The sequence below is a fragment of the Sus scrofa genome, chromosome 17, assembly GCF_054392235.1.
Source record: "Sus scrofa isolate SSC_HxYL_T2T_F1_AM1 chromosome 17, Sscrofa_HxYL_maternal_Yorkshire_Landrace_v2.0, whole genome shotgun sequence".
NCBI lineage: Eukaryota > Metazoa > Chordata > Mammalia > Artiodactyla > Suidae > Sus > Sus scrofa.
The window spans coordinates 67,474,470-67,490,547 of record NC_139399.1 but is presented as its reverse complement, the minus strand read 5'-3'; the positions used below and the strand labels follow the sequence as shown (position 1 = coordinate 67,490,547).

General features: G+C 50.7%; 1 protein-coding gene across 3 annotated transcripts in view; it reads right to left on the bottom strand.

Annotated features, from left to right (window-relative positions):
* The window catches only part of PHACTR3 (phosphatase and actin regulator 3), a 236,223-nt gene that overhangs the window by 104,737 nt on the left and 115,408 nt on the right, over window positions 1-16,078 (bottom strand). The window contains 1 exon segment of one of the 3 annotated variants that reach the window (NM_001110176.1): window positions 9,205-9,432. The exons of the other annotated variants lie outside the window; for them this stretch is intronic. Within the exon segment in view, the coding sequence (NP_001103646.1) occupies window positions 9,205-9,229 (25 nt within the window). The 5' untranslated portion in view covers window positions 9,230-9,432. 3 annotated transcript variants of the gene reach the window in all.

Here is a 16,078-nt window from a genome sequence, read left to right as displayed (position 1 = left end):
GCCAATGGTGGCTGGTGTCTGCCAGACATATGGCCAGTTCTCCAAGTGAAATCAGCTCCAATCTGTAAATCAAGTGGATCCAAAAATGCTGCACGGAGTTTGGAACCAGGAGTTGAAACATGGAGACAACAGGATCAGGGAAGGAAAAAGGTAGAAGCTGGAAAATTGGCTTTGCTGCCATTGGGCTTCATCTACACCTCGGCAAACTCTCACAAAAATTATTTTGCAAGCAGGCCAAAGACTTTGCAAAGACTAAAAGCTGGCTTTAGAGACATCCGCCTAGAGATCTTATTTTACAGAGAGGAGAAAAATGAGTGTTTCAGAGAGAAGATAAACAGTGAAATAATGCATCGGGAGATTTTCGCCTCGGCGTATAAATTTAGACAAATAACATCGCGCAACATCTTCAAAGCCCAAGTTCCAACACTGACTTTATAAACCTCAAGTACAAGATGAGATTCTTAAATAATGTCAGTCAAAGCTTGAGGACGTACAAATGTTAATTTAAAAATATGCATACGTTAGCATTTTTTCATAGGAATTAAACACATTTTCAGTGCTGGAAGAGTCTGAGCCAAGAGACCTGTCTTTTGCAAATGTGTCCCAGTCTCATTTTGCTTAGGTCACGGATGGGCAAATATTTTCTGGAATGGGTCAGAGAGAAATCTCGGGCTTCAGTAGTGCATATCGTGGGCTTGGACCGCCAGAAAATCTTTGTCACAATTACCTAACTCTGCCGCTGCAATAGGAAAGCCGCCGTAAGTTAATGGGCGGGGCTATATTTAAATAAAACTTTCTTTACACAAACCAGTGGCAGGAGGATTTAGTCCAGGCATGGTCCCTTGCCAACTCCTGCCTGCCTTAAATGGTCCCTTTGGCGATGTCGTCAGAGAAAACACACTACAGGACACGCCCCACAAAGTACAGGGAGGAAAAGGACATTTTCTGATCCTGAGCCCTGACCTTCACCCCCACTTCTCATCTCTGGGCTCCCGGCCAGCATCACTCTGCCCACCCAACTCGGCAGCTTCCTCCCTGGTTTCCAGGCCTCCACTAACCCTGGCCCCTTAGCAAATAGGGCCTTGCCTCACTTCTCTGCTTAAGACCCTAGCGGGCTTCTAGGATGAAACACAAAACCACAGCTGTGACCCCAGAGTTCTAGTCTCTGCTTATCTCATGCCACGCCCCTCGCCCGCTGTGCTCTAGTTCTGTCTCTTTCGGCTCCTCACTCATCAACTCTCTCCCACTCTAGGGCTGCCTCCCAGGCCAAACCCTCTGGAGGCGACACTATTCCCTGATGAACTCCTACTCATTCCTCACAGCCCCATCCTCCATACCCACCTGTTATGTTTCCTTGTTTTTTTTCCACAACCATCTTCAGCATAATTTATAATTAGTTTAAATGTGCATCTTGGCAAATTGACCAGGAGAGCATGTTACCGAGTCCAAGCTCATACTGCTCACGGCACAACAGGCCAATATACTAAGAGATCGGGGCAAGGAAGAGTGACTATTCGGAAAACTGGCAGACAAGAGGGTGGACTCGTGTCCCAAAGAACCGTCTTGCCTGAGTTAGAATTCTGGCTTCTTTTATACGAAAAGGGGAGGAAGCAAAGTTAACCATTTCCTGGTTCCCATCAGTCTCTTGGACAGGAGGTGTCCATTTCTGCCTCCCTGCAGCCATTCACAGGAGGGCCTGGTCAGGAGGTTTCTTAGCTTAATGCTCACTGCCTGGGAGGGAGGGTTCCCAGAGACGGGCCATCAAATATATTTTAAGCTTACAGCCCCCTTCCCTTTGGTGAGCGACTTGCAGCAGGACACAAAGGTTCTCTCCTGTCACAAGCAGAGACCAAGCACGCCCTATATCCTGCCTCCGAGGCCCTGAAACACAGCCCGGGGGGCCCAGCAAGGGCTCTGCAGGTGTTTGACAGGAGCTGCCCGGTCTTCTGTGCTCAAGTTCACAGCCCCTGCCTGGGGCAGTGCATCCAGGACACCTGGAGTTTATTATCCTGCTGGAACAAGGCTCGGGTCTCAGCATGTACCACGTGGGCCTCCCTCGTGGATCCGATGTGCTTCTCCAGCCTAGCCTCCCGCTGCCACCTCAGCAGCTGAGCTGTGATGCCTCACGGAGAACTTTCACCCAAGAGCCAAGGACGTGACGCCCAAACATCTGCAAGTGTCTGCACTTCTGCTGTCACCATGGCTCCTGCTTCTCCACAGGCCCTGTCCCGGCCCTGGTAACTGTCACGGAAGCGACAGAGCGAGATGGAGATGGGACAAGCCCGCAAGTCCATACAGCGCACGCTTTCTGGAAACAAGCACCAGCTGGTGACAGACCAGTCCCGGGAACCTGCTCTGGAGCAGTTGACACATGTCTGCTCAGAACATCCCTAAAGACCTCCTGCTGTGGTTGGAAGATGGCCCCCTCTGGGGTCCCCAGTGGCAGATGCATGCCCACTGCCCGGTCCCAGCCACCATCCTCCATCAAGCTGGGCCACTGGGGAGCCACACTAGGGGCCACTCCCCACTGCACCCACACGGGGCTGACCGACTCACTTCAGTCCAGCTCCCTGAGCACCTACTCTGTCCTGAAAGCTGGCCCCTGCCCACCCAGTCTCAGGATTTGGGGTGGGGGGTGGTAACAGTCGAGTGACTGGGCAATTAGGACAGGGCGACTTTGCCACTCTGCCCTCCCCTGCCTCACACCCTGTCCTGGTCGCCCTCTTCGCCCTCGTCACTGTCAGGTTCCTGCAATGTCGTCCCCTGAATCATGTCACACCGCGGCCCCTTACCTCCACCTTAGCTGCCGAAACCCCTCCAGTGCCTTCCGTCTGTACCTGGATTAAAATCCCACGTGGGGAGTTCCCTGGTGGTGCAGGTTAAGCATCTGCAGTCACTGCTGTGACTTGGCTTCGAGCCTTAGGCCGGGAACTTCCCACATGGTTCCTCATGCCTCGTGACCTCTCCCTCACCAGCATCTCGGGCCCTGGGGGTCTTCAGCTTCTACACACATCTTCTGACCTCTGGACCCCTGCACTCTGTGGCCCCTGGGAGATCCCGTGCCCTTCTGCCTTTGCAAAGCTGCCTCCTCTGGTCCCCAGGGTTTTGGTGCCACAGTCTCCTCCGCAGGGAGGCGCACTCAGCCACAGTGAGACCCAGGCAGGGCCCGCTGTGCAGGGACCGGGCTCCTCCCTGAGTTGATCTGACGTCACCACCTCTGCCCGATGGAGAGGTGCAGGCTTGGCTCACACGGGGTTCCAGGAGATACTCTGGAAGCGGTGAACCAATGGATGATGGACGAGGCACGATGACCAAGACTGAGCCAGGATTCTGTGGGCAGGAAGAGGACTGGCCTCCGGACTCGGGAAAGCCTTCCTGGGAAAGTGAGGGTACCCTGGGGTAGCTTTAGAGCATCAGCAGGAGTTAAGCAAGCACTAATAAATTTGTGTTTTTTGCTTTTTATTTTTAGGGTCGCACCTGCAGCATATGGAAGTTCCCGGGCTAGGGGTCGAATCAGAGCTGCAGCGGCCAGCCTGCACCACAGCCACAGCAACGCAGGATCCAAGCTGTGTCTGCAGCCCATACCACAGCTCACAGCAACACCGGATCCTTAACCCACTGAGTGAGCCCAGGGATCAAACCTCATCCTCATGGATACCAGTTGGGTTGTTACTGCTGAGCCACAATGGGAACTTCTAAATACTTTTTTAAAAAGGAAAAAATCCACGGTACGAATGGACCACGTTTTATTTATCTGTTCATCCGCCCTGTGATGGCCATTTGGTTGTTTCCACATCTTGCTGGTTGTGAACAGTGAGCCATAGATATCTACATATGAGTGTTTGAACACGTCTTTTCAGTTCTTTTAGGAATATACCTAGGAGTGAAATCGCTGGGTCCTATGGTAGCTCTAGGTTTCACCCCCCCCTTTTTTTTTTTGGTCTTTTTAGGGCTGCACCTGTGGCACATGGAGGTTCCCAGGCTAGGGGTCCAATGAGAGCTGCAGCTGCCAGCCTCCACCACAGCCACAGCCACAGCCACGCCAGATCTGAGCCATGTGTGTCACCCACACGACAGCTCACGACAACACGAGATCCTTAACCCACAGAGCAAGGCCAGGAATTGACTGCATCCTCATGAATGCTTGACAGATCCATTTCCACTGAGCCACAACGAAACTCCACTTTTTTTTTTTTAAATGAAGTTTGGTTGATTGACAATGTTGTGTTAGTTTCAGGTGCAGAGCACAGTGATTTAGCAAAACTGAAGCCATTCTTTACAGGTTATTACAAGATATTGAGTAGAGTTCCCTGCGCTCCGCAGTAGGTCCTTGTTGATTATTTTATACACAATAGCGTGTATCTGTTAATCCCAGACCCCTAATTTCTCCCTTCCCCCGACTTTCCTCTTTCACTTTTTGGGGAAATGCCGTCCATTCTCCGGAGTGGCTGCACTGTTTCCACCCCCTGAGAGGGAAGCACTGGCCCGCTACCACCTGGAGTCACAAAAGGCCACATACCGCAGGCTTCCGTTTACATGAAACGCCCAGAATAGGTAAATCCACTGCGACAGAACATGAATTCGTGGTTGTCAAGGCTGGTGGGAGAGGGGCTGGGCAGGGAGCACTAAAAGAGCCTAGAGTTTCCATCTGGTGCTGGAAAGTTCTGGAATGAGAGTGGGAGGGTGGTCGCACAACATGTGAAAGTACTTGACGCCACTGAATTGTACCTTTAAAATGGTTAAAATACTCAATTTTATGTCATGTCTTTTATCTTTTTTTTTGGAAGTTCTAGGGCCAGGGGTCGAACTCACACCACAGCTGCAACCCAAGCCACAGCAGAGACAACACTGGATTCTTAACCTGCTGAGCCACCCGGGGAATGAACTCCTGTTACGTGTCTTTTACCTCAATTAAAAACCCCAAAGCAGTTAAAAACCCCAAGGCATGTCCTGACCTAGCGGTGCTCCCTGTCACGTCCTCAAGCTGGGGCCAAACCTGCAAAGCTGACCCAGAAGCGCAGGTGGAATGAGGAGCCAAGGGTTTTCCGGTTTCCTGCCCACCTGCATCTGAGCGGAGGTGCCTGGCCTCGAAGCCGATGATACCCAGTGTCCTGGGGAATATACGATGCAATGACTCCAGCCCCAGCAGGTCCACACTGGGCAGAGCAGGCTCCCCAGGCATCTAGCGCTGACTCGCTTCCGGGCGTGGCCTCTCTGTTCACGTGTCGATCCAGCCCTTTGCAGAATGAGGACTCGGGGGTCCAGGAGAAGGCGGGTCAGGGTGCCAAACACGAACCTACACACACATCAGGACTGGGATTCATGCTCGTGTGAAAGAGCCATAAAACCTGAAAGCCTCATGCAGGGTGCAAACCTCGCCATCACCCTAAACGCAAAACTCGTTAGGGACCACACATTTCAAAGCGTCTTCGCTGTGGGTGGGACTCATCACCCCGGCTCAAACCACGGCCACGTGGAGACACCACCTGAGCTGACAATCGAAAACGTTCTCCTGGTGTCCGAGCACGTGGAAAAACGATACCAACTGCACACTGAGGAAGCTGGCGGCCCTGTCCTGCAAGGCCCATCAGGACAGGACGCAGGATGGGGCCTGTCCCCCGCAGGCACCATCGCGGTCTCCCTGGGCCCTGGAGTCCTTCACCATGGCCGTGGCCCCACCTGGCTTCCGTGTGCCCTTGCCTCTCACGGCCCAAACCTGCACCCTCGCTGCCCCCCACCCCCAACCCCAGAGGGCACAGGGATGCATTGCCCTTTGCCCTCAAGCGTGGAGAGAAGAAAGGGCTGAAGTCAACATGGCCTGGCGGCCTGAGCCAGTGACTGGCTTTACAGGAGCCAGCATCCAGCCCTCCCCTCCGAGGGGCTCAGCCTCTGAGGAGCAGAGTCAGGCCGCAGCGCCCTCTGCAGGACTCAGCCTGGGACCACCCTCCGCCTGGGCATCCCCTTCCCCTTCCCTGAGCGGCTGCCCCTGTTCCCTTAACCAGTGTCTCCTGGGAGACCACTCAAACCTTCACCCCAGGGTCACCTTGCAAAAAGCCCAGACTAAGACAACCTGCTACTCTGGTGAGGTGCTGGGGTGACGGTGACCAGAAAACTAGATGTGCCTGTCCTCACTGAGCTCCCAGCCTTCCCAGGCTCCCAGCCCATCTGGGCTCCCAGCCCACCTGAGCTCATTGTCTACCTAAGCTCACGGCTGACCCGAGCTCACTGCCTACCTGGGCTCCCAGCCCACCTGAGCTCACGGCCATCAGGAACCATGTGGCAAAGAGACAAGCAGAGACCAGGAAGGCAGAGTGACTGATCCAGGATCCCGCAGCACGGGCGACAGCTCTGGGTGTAGAGTGGGCTGCGAATCATACCAAGAGAAGGGGATTTCTGCACCGCGTCTCCGCTGCTCACCTGCCCCCGAGGGTGCCTGGACCAGAGTGTGATGCCAAAGGCGAAACTCGTCTGACAGCCTTTTGCAAACCTCAGCGAGGCTGTGGACCCAAAGCCATCCCCATCCTCCCCACTGAAACGCCTTTTTCAAGAGTCATTACTCGCAAGATCCTTTTATAACCATAAAATGCTGAAAGGTCCTTGGCCACAGTTCCCAGCCAACAGGCAAATGCCCTCGTGGAAGTTTAAGTGCATTGTCAAAACAGAGTCCTTGGGGACCCCTCAGGTCTCGGCCTCAGAAATTATTTCCTTCCTCGTCCATTAAGTACATGAAGTTAAGGCTGAGAGCGCGTGTCCTTCCCTCCAGTGGGACGAAGGGAAGGCGGGAGAGGAGAGAACAAGAGGACCTGGTCCCCAAGTCACCCTGACTCTCGGAAGCAGATAAACGTCCTGGTCACGCCCCCCCCCGGGGGTGGGGCGGGCGCCATCCCTGTGCACCTGTTTTATAAATCGTGGGCAACTGCTCAGGTAAGTGGACCCGGGTGTGTCTGGGGACAGTCACAAGTGTGGGTGGGTGGGCGAGAAATCAGAACCATCGACACACTGCTGGTGGGAATGAGAAACAGGGGGCTGCCCAGAAAACCATCCGGCAGCTTCCCCCACTGAAACCCACTTACCAGGTGACAGCTCCACTCAGGGGTGTATCCCTTTCCACGCCAAATACTGAACACTTGTGTCCAGGCACCTTGCCTGTGAATGTTCACAGCAGCCCTCGTCATAAAAAGCAGAGGGAACACCAACAACACATAGACAGATACATAGCACGTGGTGCATCTGCTCAGTGGAATATTATTTGGTCATAAAAAGGGAGGAGGTTTCTGGGTAAACCCTAAAAACATGATGCCAGGTGAAATAACGAGTCACAAAAGATCACTTCTTGTTAAGAGTCCATTTAAGTGAAATATTCAGAATCGGTAAATCTGCAGAGTCAGAAAATGGATTAGTAGTGGCCAGGGGCTGGGGGAGGGGAAAATGGGGTTACTTAATGGGAATGAGGTTTCTTTGGGAGGTAACGAAAGTGTCCTAAAGTTGAATTGTGGTAAATGTGGCCTAACGCTGTGAATAAACTAAAGGCCATTGAATTGTGCACTCTGGGTGGGTCACTTGGATAATATGTGAATTATAGCTCATTGAGCTGCCAAAAAAAAAAAAGAGAGAAAGAAAAACCTAGATGCTTAGGGCCTGCTGGCATCCTCATTCAGGTCCTTCTGTGAGCTGGCTGAGAACCACGAGGGTCTTTCTGATTTCGGGAGGGAACCCAGGACCCAGGACTGCCTGCCATAAGCTGCGGCCCTCACCCCCTCCCACCAGAAGCTCTTCCGCAAAGCAAGCTTGCTCTGCAGCATCTCCCAAGCCCATCTGGGCTCCATTCCCCACGGCCCCCCCTCAAGTCAATTCCCCATCTTCTGGAGCATAGGTGACGTCAGGAGCTCAGGTCCCCGCCCCAAATTCCAACTTCCATTCTTGCTGCTCCCCAGTCCATTAACTGTGCAGAAGCCGAGGGCTGGTCAAAAGTAAAATCAGGCCTCTCCATCCCCTGCCTAACCTTCTAGTAGCTTCCCCCACCTTTGGGATCAAACCCAAGACCCCTGAGGACCCTCTGGCCTCACTGGGCACCTGCTGCTCCTCATTCCCTCTGTTCCAGTCACGCTAACCGTGCTGTGTTCCCTGAGCATGCCCAGTTTGTTGCTGTCTCAGGGCCTTTGCACCTGCCGTCCCCTCTGCCTGGAATGCTGTCCCCCAACTTTGCCACATTGCTGGCTCCTCTTCTCCAAAGCCCTCCCCTCCTTCCTCTACCTTCCTGTACCTCCCGCAGCCCACTTCCTCCTTTTTCACTGCCTTTGGGGTACACACTGCTCCCTGCCGCTGTCAGTGTATGTATCCATTTGCTGTTCTACTGGAACCCAAGCCCCCTGAGAGCGGGGACTCTGCCTGTCTGTCCACCATTGTTCTCCCAGGGTCGTGAGGGCTCAATGCATTTCCCTTGGGAGTTCCCTGGTGGCCAAGTGGTTAAAGACCTGGCATTGTCACTGCTGTAGCTCAGGTTCCATCCCTGGCCTGGGAACTTCTGCATGCTATGAGTGCAGAAAAAAAAAAAAAAAAAAAAAACAACCTCTTGGGTGCAGGAGTTCCTATTGTGGCTCTGCAGGTTAAGAACCCAACTAGTGAGTTCCCGTCGTGGCGCAGTGGTTAACGAATCCAACTAGGAACCATGAGGTTGCGGGTTCGATCCCTGGCCTTGCTCAGTGGGTTAGGGATCCAGTGTTGCCCTGAGCTGCAGCATAGGTCACAGAGGTGGCTCAGATCTGGCATTGCTGTAGCTGTGGCGTAGGCCGGCAGTCCCAATTCTGATTTGACTCCTCGCCTAGGAATGTTCATATGCTGCAGGTATGGCCCTAAAGAAAAACAAAAACAAAAACTTTTGGGTGCAGATCTGCTGCCCTGAGGAGGGAGCTCAAGAGGCCCAGAGTGCCCTCCCCGTGGGGTCTGGTCCTGCCTTCTTGCCACCTCATCACTCGCCCAACTAGACTGGCTCTTACTTAGTTCTGCAGCATCTTTTTTCTTTTGCTTCAGGAATTCTCTTCATGCTTTCCTTTATAAGACACTTCTCCTGGCCTGGCCAACTCCTGCTCTGGGTCACAGCTTAAATTTCACTTCCTCTCAAAAGCCAGTCCCAGCTCGGGACTGGGGGTCCCGCCCTGTGCACCCTGAGCCCCTCTATCATCAGCCCCTGATATCACATCTCACACAGCATCCAAATTGCTGGATGCATGGGATTTCTTGTGGACTCAGTCCATCAAGGCAGGGAGACAGGTAGTCCTTGCCCACCACCATCAGGCAGGGCAGAATCTCGCACACAGTCAGTGCTCAGGAAGGACCCTTGAAAGAGCAGTGGCCACTGTGGGTTTAGCCTACAAAGCGGACTGTAGCATTGCTGCGCTGGGCTTCCACAGGCCAGAATAGACTGGGTGCCAAAGCCAGCTCTTATTAATGGCTGAAAACTCGGGCAAGGCACTTCGCCTCTCTGAGGCTCGGTTTCCTGACATCGGTGACACGGGGGTGACGTTAGCACCCACCGCCAACAGCTCTTGTGAGGATGAAATGAGTTGACGCACCTGGAAGGCACAGAGCTGTGTTTAATAAGCGTTAGCTCCCATCCCCGCCTTCTCCGCTGTCAGTTTTTCTAGGCTCCAGTTTTTCCTGGCCTTCCTGGATCACAGCGTCTGGCACACCATAAGCACTCAATAAGTTTCTGTTGCATGAGTGCAAGACTCCACAGACCCCGGCCCACATCTCACGGTTTTCAAGGGACTCATAACAGGCACTTTTTATCAAGTCTTTAATTGTCCACAGAATGAATATTCTCTCCCCAAAGCAAAACACCAAAGACAAATGAAAAAAAAAAAAAATCTGTGGTGCCTTCTGGAAGCTGCAAGGGCCAGGTTCGAGGCTTTTAGGAGAAGTGGCCATTAGGGCAAGAGCCTAAGACACTTGGAAGGAGAACAAGACTTTTTAAAGATCTGGGGGCGGTGGGTGGCAGGGCGGTGGGGGGGATGCACAGCGAACAAAATTCAGGAGAACCGGTATCCTCAGATCAAAGAAAGATCGAGAGCTCTTGCTGGGCACACTCCTTGAGGACTCTGGCTGGACGGGGGGCAGGGTCAGCCTAAATGCACAAATATGGGAACATAGAACGTGGCCCCTTGCTCAGTGGATGCCCTCAGCTGTGTGTCGCCCGTGGGGCTGGCCCAAGACACCATCATGGCACTGCCCACAATGAGTGTTCTCAAAAGCAAAGAGCACAGGGATTGGGGGACCTCAGAGGCCGTGGCTCCACCTGCTCCAGTCTCCATGGGCCTGTGCACGTGAGCCCGTGGGTGCCTTCTGGGTGGTAATCGTGTTTATTGACACGTCTGTGCACCCAGAATGGCCACTACACTTGGCAGGGTGTGGCCCACTCTGTGTGGGGCTCACCCAAAGAAATGGTGAGCTTGGTGGCCAGAGGTGCTAGTCTCCTGAGCGTGGCTGTTGGGTCTCCCACACGGCACCCTGCTTTCAAGGAGTTTGCAATCTCATCAGACCACCTGGAGGAAGCCAGGGCTCCAGAGCCAGGGAGGGCGGGTGGCGCCCTGTCATACTGGCTCCATGACCACAGGCAGGTCACGGACCTCTCCAGGTCACCTAGGGGTCCCTGATTGTGACATGTGACAAGGTTGATGTCAACCTCAGCCAGGCCCCTGATGAAACTGGGAGAGGAACCAATCACTAAGACCCAAATTTGGGCAAGCCTGACGAGTCCCCCAAAGCCAGTTTAAAGACCCCCAAACTGAGGCTCAGCTGGGGACTGTGGGTCAACTGTGGCCCCAGGGGAAGGTGAACACAAGGGCTGTCACTCCATCCTTCAGGCAAAAAGCACAAAATCCAGTTAAAACCCCCAGAATCTGTCAAACTTGAAATCTACTTGAGGAAGGAAAACAAAAGGCAGGAATTCCTTTAAGGAAAAGCCACAAATAAGAGAGAGAGCAGAGGTCATCCTAGTGGGCCACCTGGCAACCCCACAGCCCCTGGAGGAGGCTTATTATCAATGTATTTATCTGGCGTTACCAAGGGCTATGAAATAGTTTATTAAAAAAAAAACTCATGCAACTATACACTTTGACACATTAAATTTTCATGAGATCTGATGGGTTCTTATCTAGATCAGGAATGGCCCTCGCAATGAGATTCCTGCCACTTGGAGAGGCAGGAGGCTTTTGGTGACAAGAGGCCACGCGTAGGGCAGCCACAACGCCTTAACCATTAACAGCTGCTCGCCACACACAAGAGACGTACGGCTGAACCGTGTCAACATCCTTTTGAAAACACTGAGCCACGCAAAGGGCTGACCTGCCTCTTCCTCAGATTTAAATTATTTTGTTGTGCTAAATGGAGCCATTCGAATTTGCCAAAGTTTGGCTGTCACGAAACTACAAAAGTGGGAATTTCGTACCGATCGACCTAATAGAAATTAAAATTAGATCCCCTTCTGGAACGAAATGAATGAAGACGGACCACGATTGGCATTGCCTGGGGAAGAGTGCCCTTCCGTGATCTATAGGTGCCATCCCCAAATTTCAGCCCCGCCCCTTTCCTCACGCTGGAACCCGCTGCCCTTCTCGTCACCTCTCAGGCACAGGTGCACACAAGGAGACGTCCCCGCTGATGGTCCAGGCAGGTGGAACCACTGATTCTGGGGCTGGGGTCCCGCTGAAGCTCAGACACAAACGCAGCATCCACATCTCCCCTCCTGATGGGACCGGATGGAAATTCTGGGCAGTAAGAGGCATTTCGGTCCAAGGTCAGCCACAGCCACGCAGCGACCAGGAGAGGAACCAGGTGGCCTGGGACATCTTTCAACGAGTAGGAGAGAGCGAACACCCCGCCCGCTGACACGACTGCCTGTTCCCCAGGCCTTGGGGACATCATCTCAAATCTTCCAAGTAAGAAGGTCTTGGGACCAAAGACAGAAAAGGGAAGATAGGTTTGCATGGTAACTTGTAAGAGGCCCTGGCCCCAGCTTCTAAGAACGCATGAGGACACTGCCAACCCAGGTAACTTCACCTGGGACCTCTCCCCAAGCCCCATGAAGGCTCCTCCTGGGAAAGCCACTCCAGAACGTGAGGCCACTGCCAAGCAGGGCGACTCTGTCTACCACTAAGTTGAAGGAACACGAATCAGATGCACATCAATTCCAGGAGCTTTTTCAGAGATTTGGGTGTCTTGAATTTTTGCAGGGATTTCTTTAGATGTAAAAAAACAAACAAACAAACAAAAAAACAAAAAAAAAAAACAGCTTACAACAAAATTCTCTGTGTCACCTAAGTCATCTTCTCTGAAGATCTCCAACTAAAGGGGCAGATCAATGATTTACGGTTCATGTCGAGGTGGTACAGAGCCAAAGCTGAGATACTGGTCTTCCTGGGTGAATTCCACCTCACCACTCATTGAACCCGCAAGGCCAAGAGCCACTCCCTTCACGGCTCTGAGAACCTGGGAGCCCCGTGTCCTAGAACCCAAGCTATAATACCATGTCCCTTATAAGGATGTTTTATCGATTAAATGAGATAAAGCAAGCACTCAGCACAAGCACCAGGAATATAAATTAAAAGTTTACACCATGAGGAGTTTCCATCATGGCTTAGCAGTTAACGAACCCGACTAGGATCCATGGGAACGCGGGTTCAATCCCTGGCCTTGCTCAGTGGGTTAAGGATCCGGCATTGCCATGAGCTGTGGTGTAGGTCGCAGCTGGGATCTGGTGTGGCTGTGGCTGTGGCTGTGGCGTAGGCTGGCAGCTGTAGCTCCAATTGGACCCCTAGCCTGGGAACCTCCATATGCTGCAGGTATGGCCCGAAAAAAGACAAAAGACAAGAAACAAAAAACAAAAATATAGTTTACATCATGAGGTATCACCTCACACCTGTCAGAATGGCCATCAGCAGAAAGAAGACAAATAACAAATGCCGGCGAGGACATAGAGAAAAGGGAGCCCTTGCATATGGTTGGTGGGAACGTAAATTGGTGAGCCGCTGTGGAAGACAGTGCGGCAGTCTCTCAAAAAACTAAAAACGGAACTCCCTATGACCCAGCAGTTCCACTCCTGGGTATATATCCAGGAAAAAAAGAAGAAAAAAAAAACAAAACTAGAAACACTAATTTGAAAAGATGCATGCACCCCAGTGTTCACGGCAGCATTATTTACACTTTAACTGGATGAAGGGGAAAAGTCACGCGGTCGTTCCAACAGCTATAACAACAGAATTTGGTAAAACGCTACACCCGCTCCACATTAAAACTATTGGTAAATTGGGACAAGGAGGGAACTTCCTTAATCTCGAAAGAAATGCATATGATATATCTGTCACAAACTCATACTTAATGATGAAATATTCAAAGATTTCTTCTGAGATTGGGAACGAGACCGAAAAATATCTCTGTCTAAAATTGCACTAGAGAAAAATCTCAACTGGAATAAAATGAAATCAAACGTCTGAGGATTGGATAGGAAGAAAAGCAGCTATCTTTTTTCCTAGAGAATTGTTTTTAGAAAATCCAAAGGAATGTCTAAAATTAGAATAAGTTATAACATTAAAACAATCGAAATAGTCCAACAGTCAGAGGAACATTTAAACATAACTGCTGAAAGAGAGAGAGGACAGAATTCTAAGCATGCAATAAAAATCATGGATCTTAAAAATATTTAATGATGCTGAAAATTTTTCAAGACACACTATATTTAAAATCAGGATAAAGGAGTTCCCTTCATGACTCGGCAGTTAACAAACCCAACTAGGATTCATAAGGATGCAGGTTCGATCCCTGGCCTCGATCAGTGGGTTTAAGGATCTGGCGTTGCCCTGAGCTGTGGCATAGGTTGCAGATGCTGCTCAGATCCCACGTTGCTGTGGCTGTGGCTGTGGCTGAGGCTATGGTATAAGCCGGCAGCTGTAGCTCTGATTCAACCCCTAGCCTGGGAACTTCCATATGCCGTGGTTGTAGCCCTAAAAAGCAAAAGCAAAAAAAAAAAAAAAAAAAAAAAAAAAAAAAAAAAAAAAAAATTAGGACATGTAATTATATCTACAATATCAGTATTGTAAACAGGTTTGTGTGTAGATCTGAATTTAAAAGGATGAATGTGTTACATGCAAATATTTTCAGTGATGAACTCCAGGTGATATGATGGAAGGTGATTTTCATTTTATTTATAAATATTCTATAATAAGCACCTAATGCTCTCAGACATAGGAGCCAAAATTCCACTTCCCCCACAAAGTTTTCCTGCAAGTGTAGCATCTGACCTGGGCTTTGAAGGGTGGGTAGGTGGGGTGGGTGGGGAAGAGCTTTCAGAGGAAAGGAAAAGCATGACGAAGGAACAGCAGGATGTTGGGTTAGGGGACAAAGGGAAGCAATGGAGAAAGAATAATGAGAAAGAAAGACAGGGGCAGACCCTGAAGGGAGCTGAATGACAAATTAAACTCTGCTGAGGATAAACAAGATGTACCTGGGAATTAGGAAGTCACGGATGCAGCCACTTGTTAAACTGGCAGAGCTAAAGGCTCTGTTGAAAGGGGCTGAGTATTTCCAGGAAGCTCATAAGAATTAAAGTGTCAAAAAAGGCTAGTTGGACGTCGCTATGTACAGTCACCAAGACGTGAGAGCAACCTAAGCGCCCATCGACAGGGGAATGGATAAAGATGTGGTACATATACACGATGGAGTATTACTCAGCCATAAAAAGGATGAAATACTGCCATTTGCAGCAACATAGATGGACCTAGAGATTATCACACTAAGAGAAGTCAGAGAAATACAAATATATGGTATCATTTACATGTGGAATCTAAAAAATATATACAAATAAACTTATTTATAAAACAGAAACAGCTTCACAAGCATAGAAAATAAACTTATGGTCACCACAAAGAAAGGAGGAGTGGATAGATTCAGAGTATGGGATTAACACACTACCGTATAAAACAGATAAACAGCAATGGTTTGCTGTATAGCACAGGGAACTATATTCAGTATCTCATAATAAGCTCTAGTAGAAAAGAATTGAAGCAATACAGATATATACACATTAGATGTATACCTATAACCAAATCCCTTTGCTATACAACTGAAACTAACACTATTGCCACCCAACTACGCTTCAATTAGGAAATAAAAATAATAATAAGGCTGGTTGGAAACTGAAAGGAGTTGGAACATATCTCTGCCTAAAGGGGGTGGCGAGGCAACTAGAGGTTATTGTGTCAGATGATGCTTTGAGCCCTAACTCGACCCTATCCCTGTCTCTCAAAGAACAAACCAAACCCCCAAATTAGGACCAAGTCACAATCCAGGGGGGGACAATTACCATCTGGTAGCTCACAGACGCTTCCCTCCTGAGGTCCACTCAGCCCCCAGGAGCCTCCGGCTTGGGACCACAGCAGGAGAAGGGGATGGATAAATGAAGTGGCTTCTACCTTTCCCATCCTTGTGCACAATATCTAATTACACAGGACTCTGCACTTGTCAAGATAAGTCTGTTGAGTCAAGGGGATGAGCTAGGGAGGATTTAAAGAGACCTTTCCAGGAACCCAGCTGAAAAAGCAGAGAGAAGAAAAACTCCAAGCCAGGGAGACTTGGTCACCAGTCCACATGGTGGCGCTTCCCAATGCCTTCCCTGAAACTGGGTTGATCCTCCCCACAGATGGGGAAACCAAAACCCAACAGATTTTACAAAGGACCATAACACATGTGAAAGGACCCCATAAAAGAAACACATCCCAGGGACCATGAATCCCCCATAGGTTTCACTTCTGAGGTGCCAAGGATGAAGGACTGGGACTCTGACCCAGGGGAACCTCCGTAAATAGTACCCCACTTGCACCAACCGCTACCCGACCCAGAACTCCAATGACCTCCTAAAACATCCTGGACAAAGAGGGAGCTCAAGGCACGAAACACCTGATCACTCATTAACCAGGTGGAGGATGTCTGACACCTGGGTAGGTGGCAACCCTCAGATTAGAAGCCACCAGGTTGTTCCTCCCAAGATGAGAGCAACAAGCTACCCCCCTTATTCAGTAATACATCC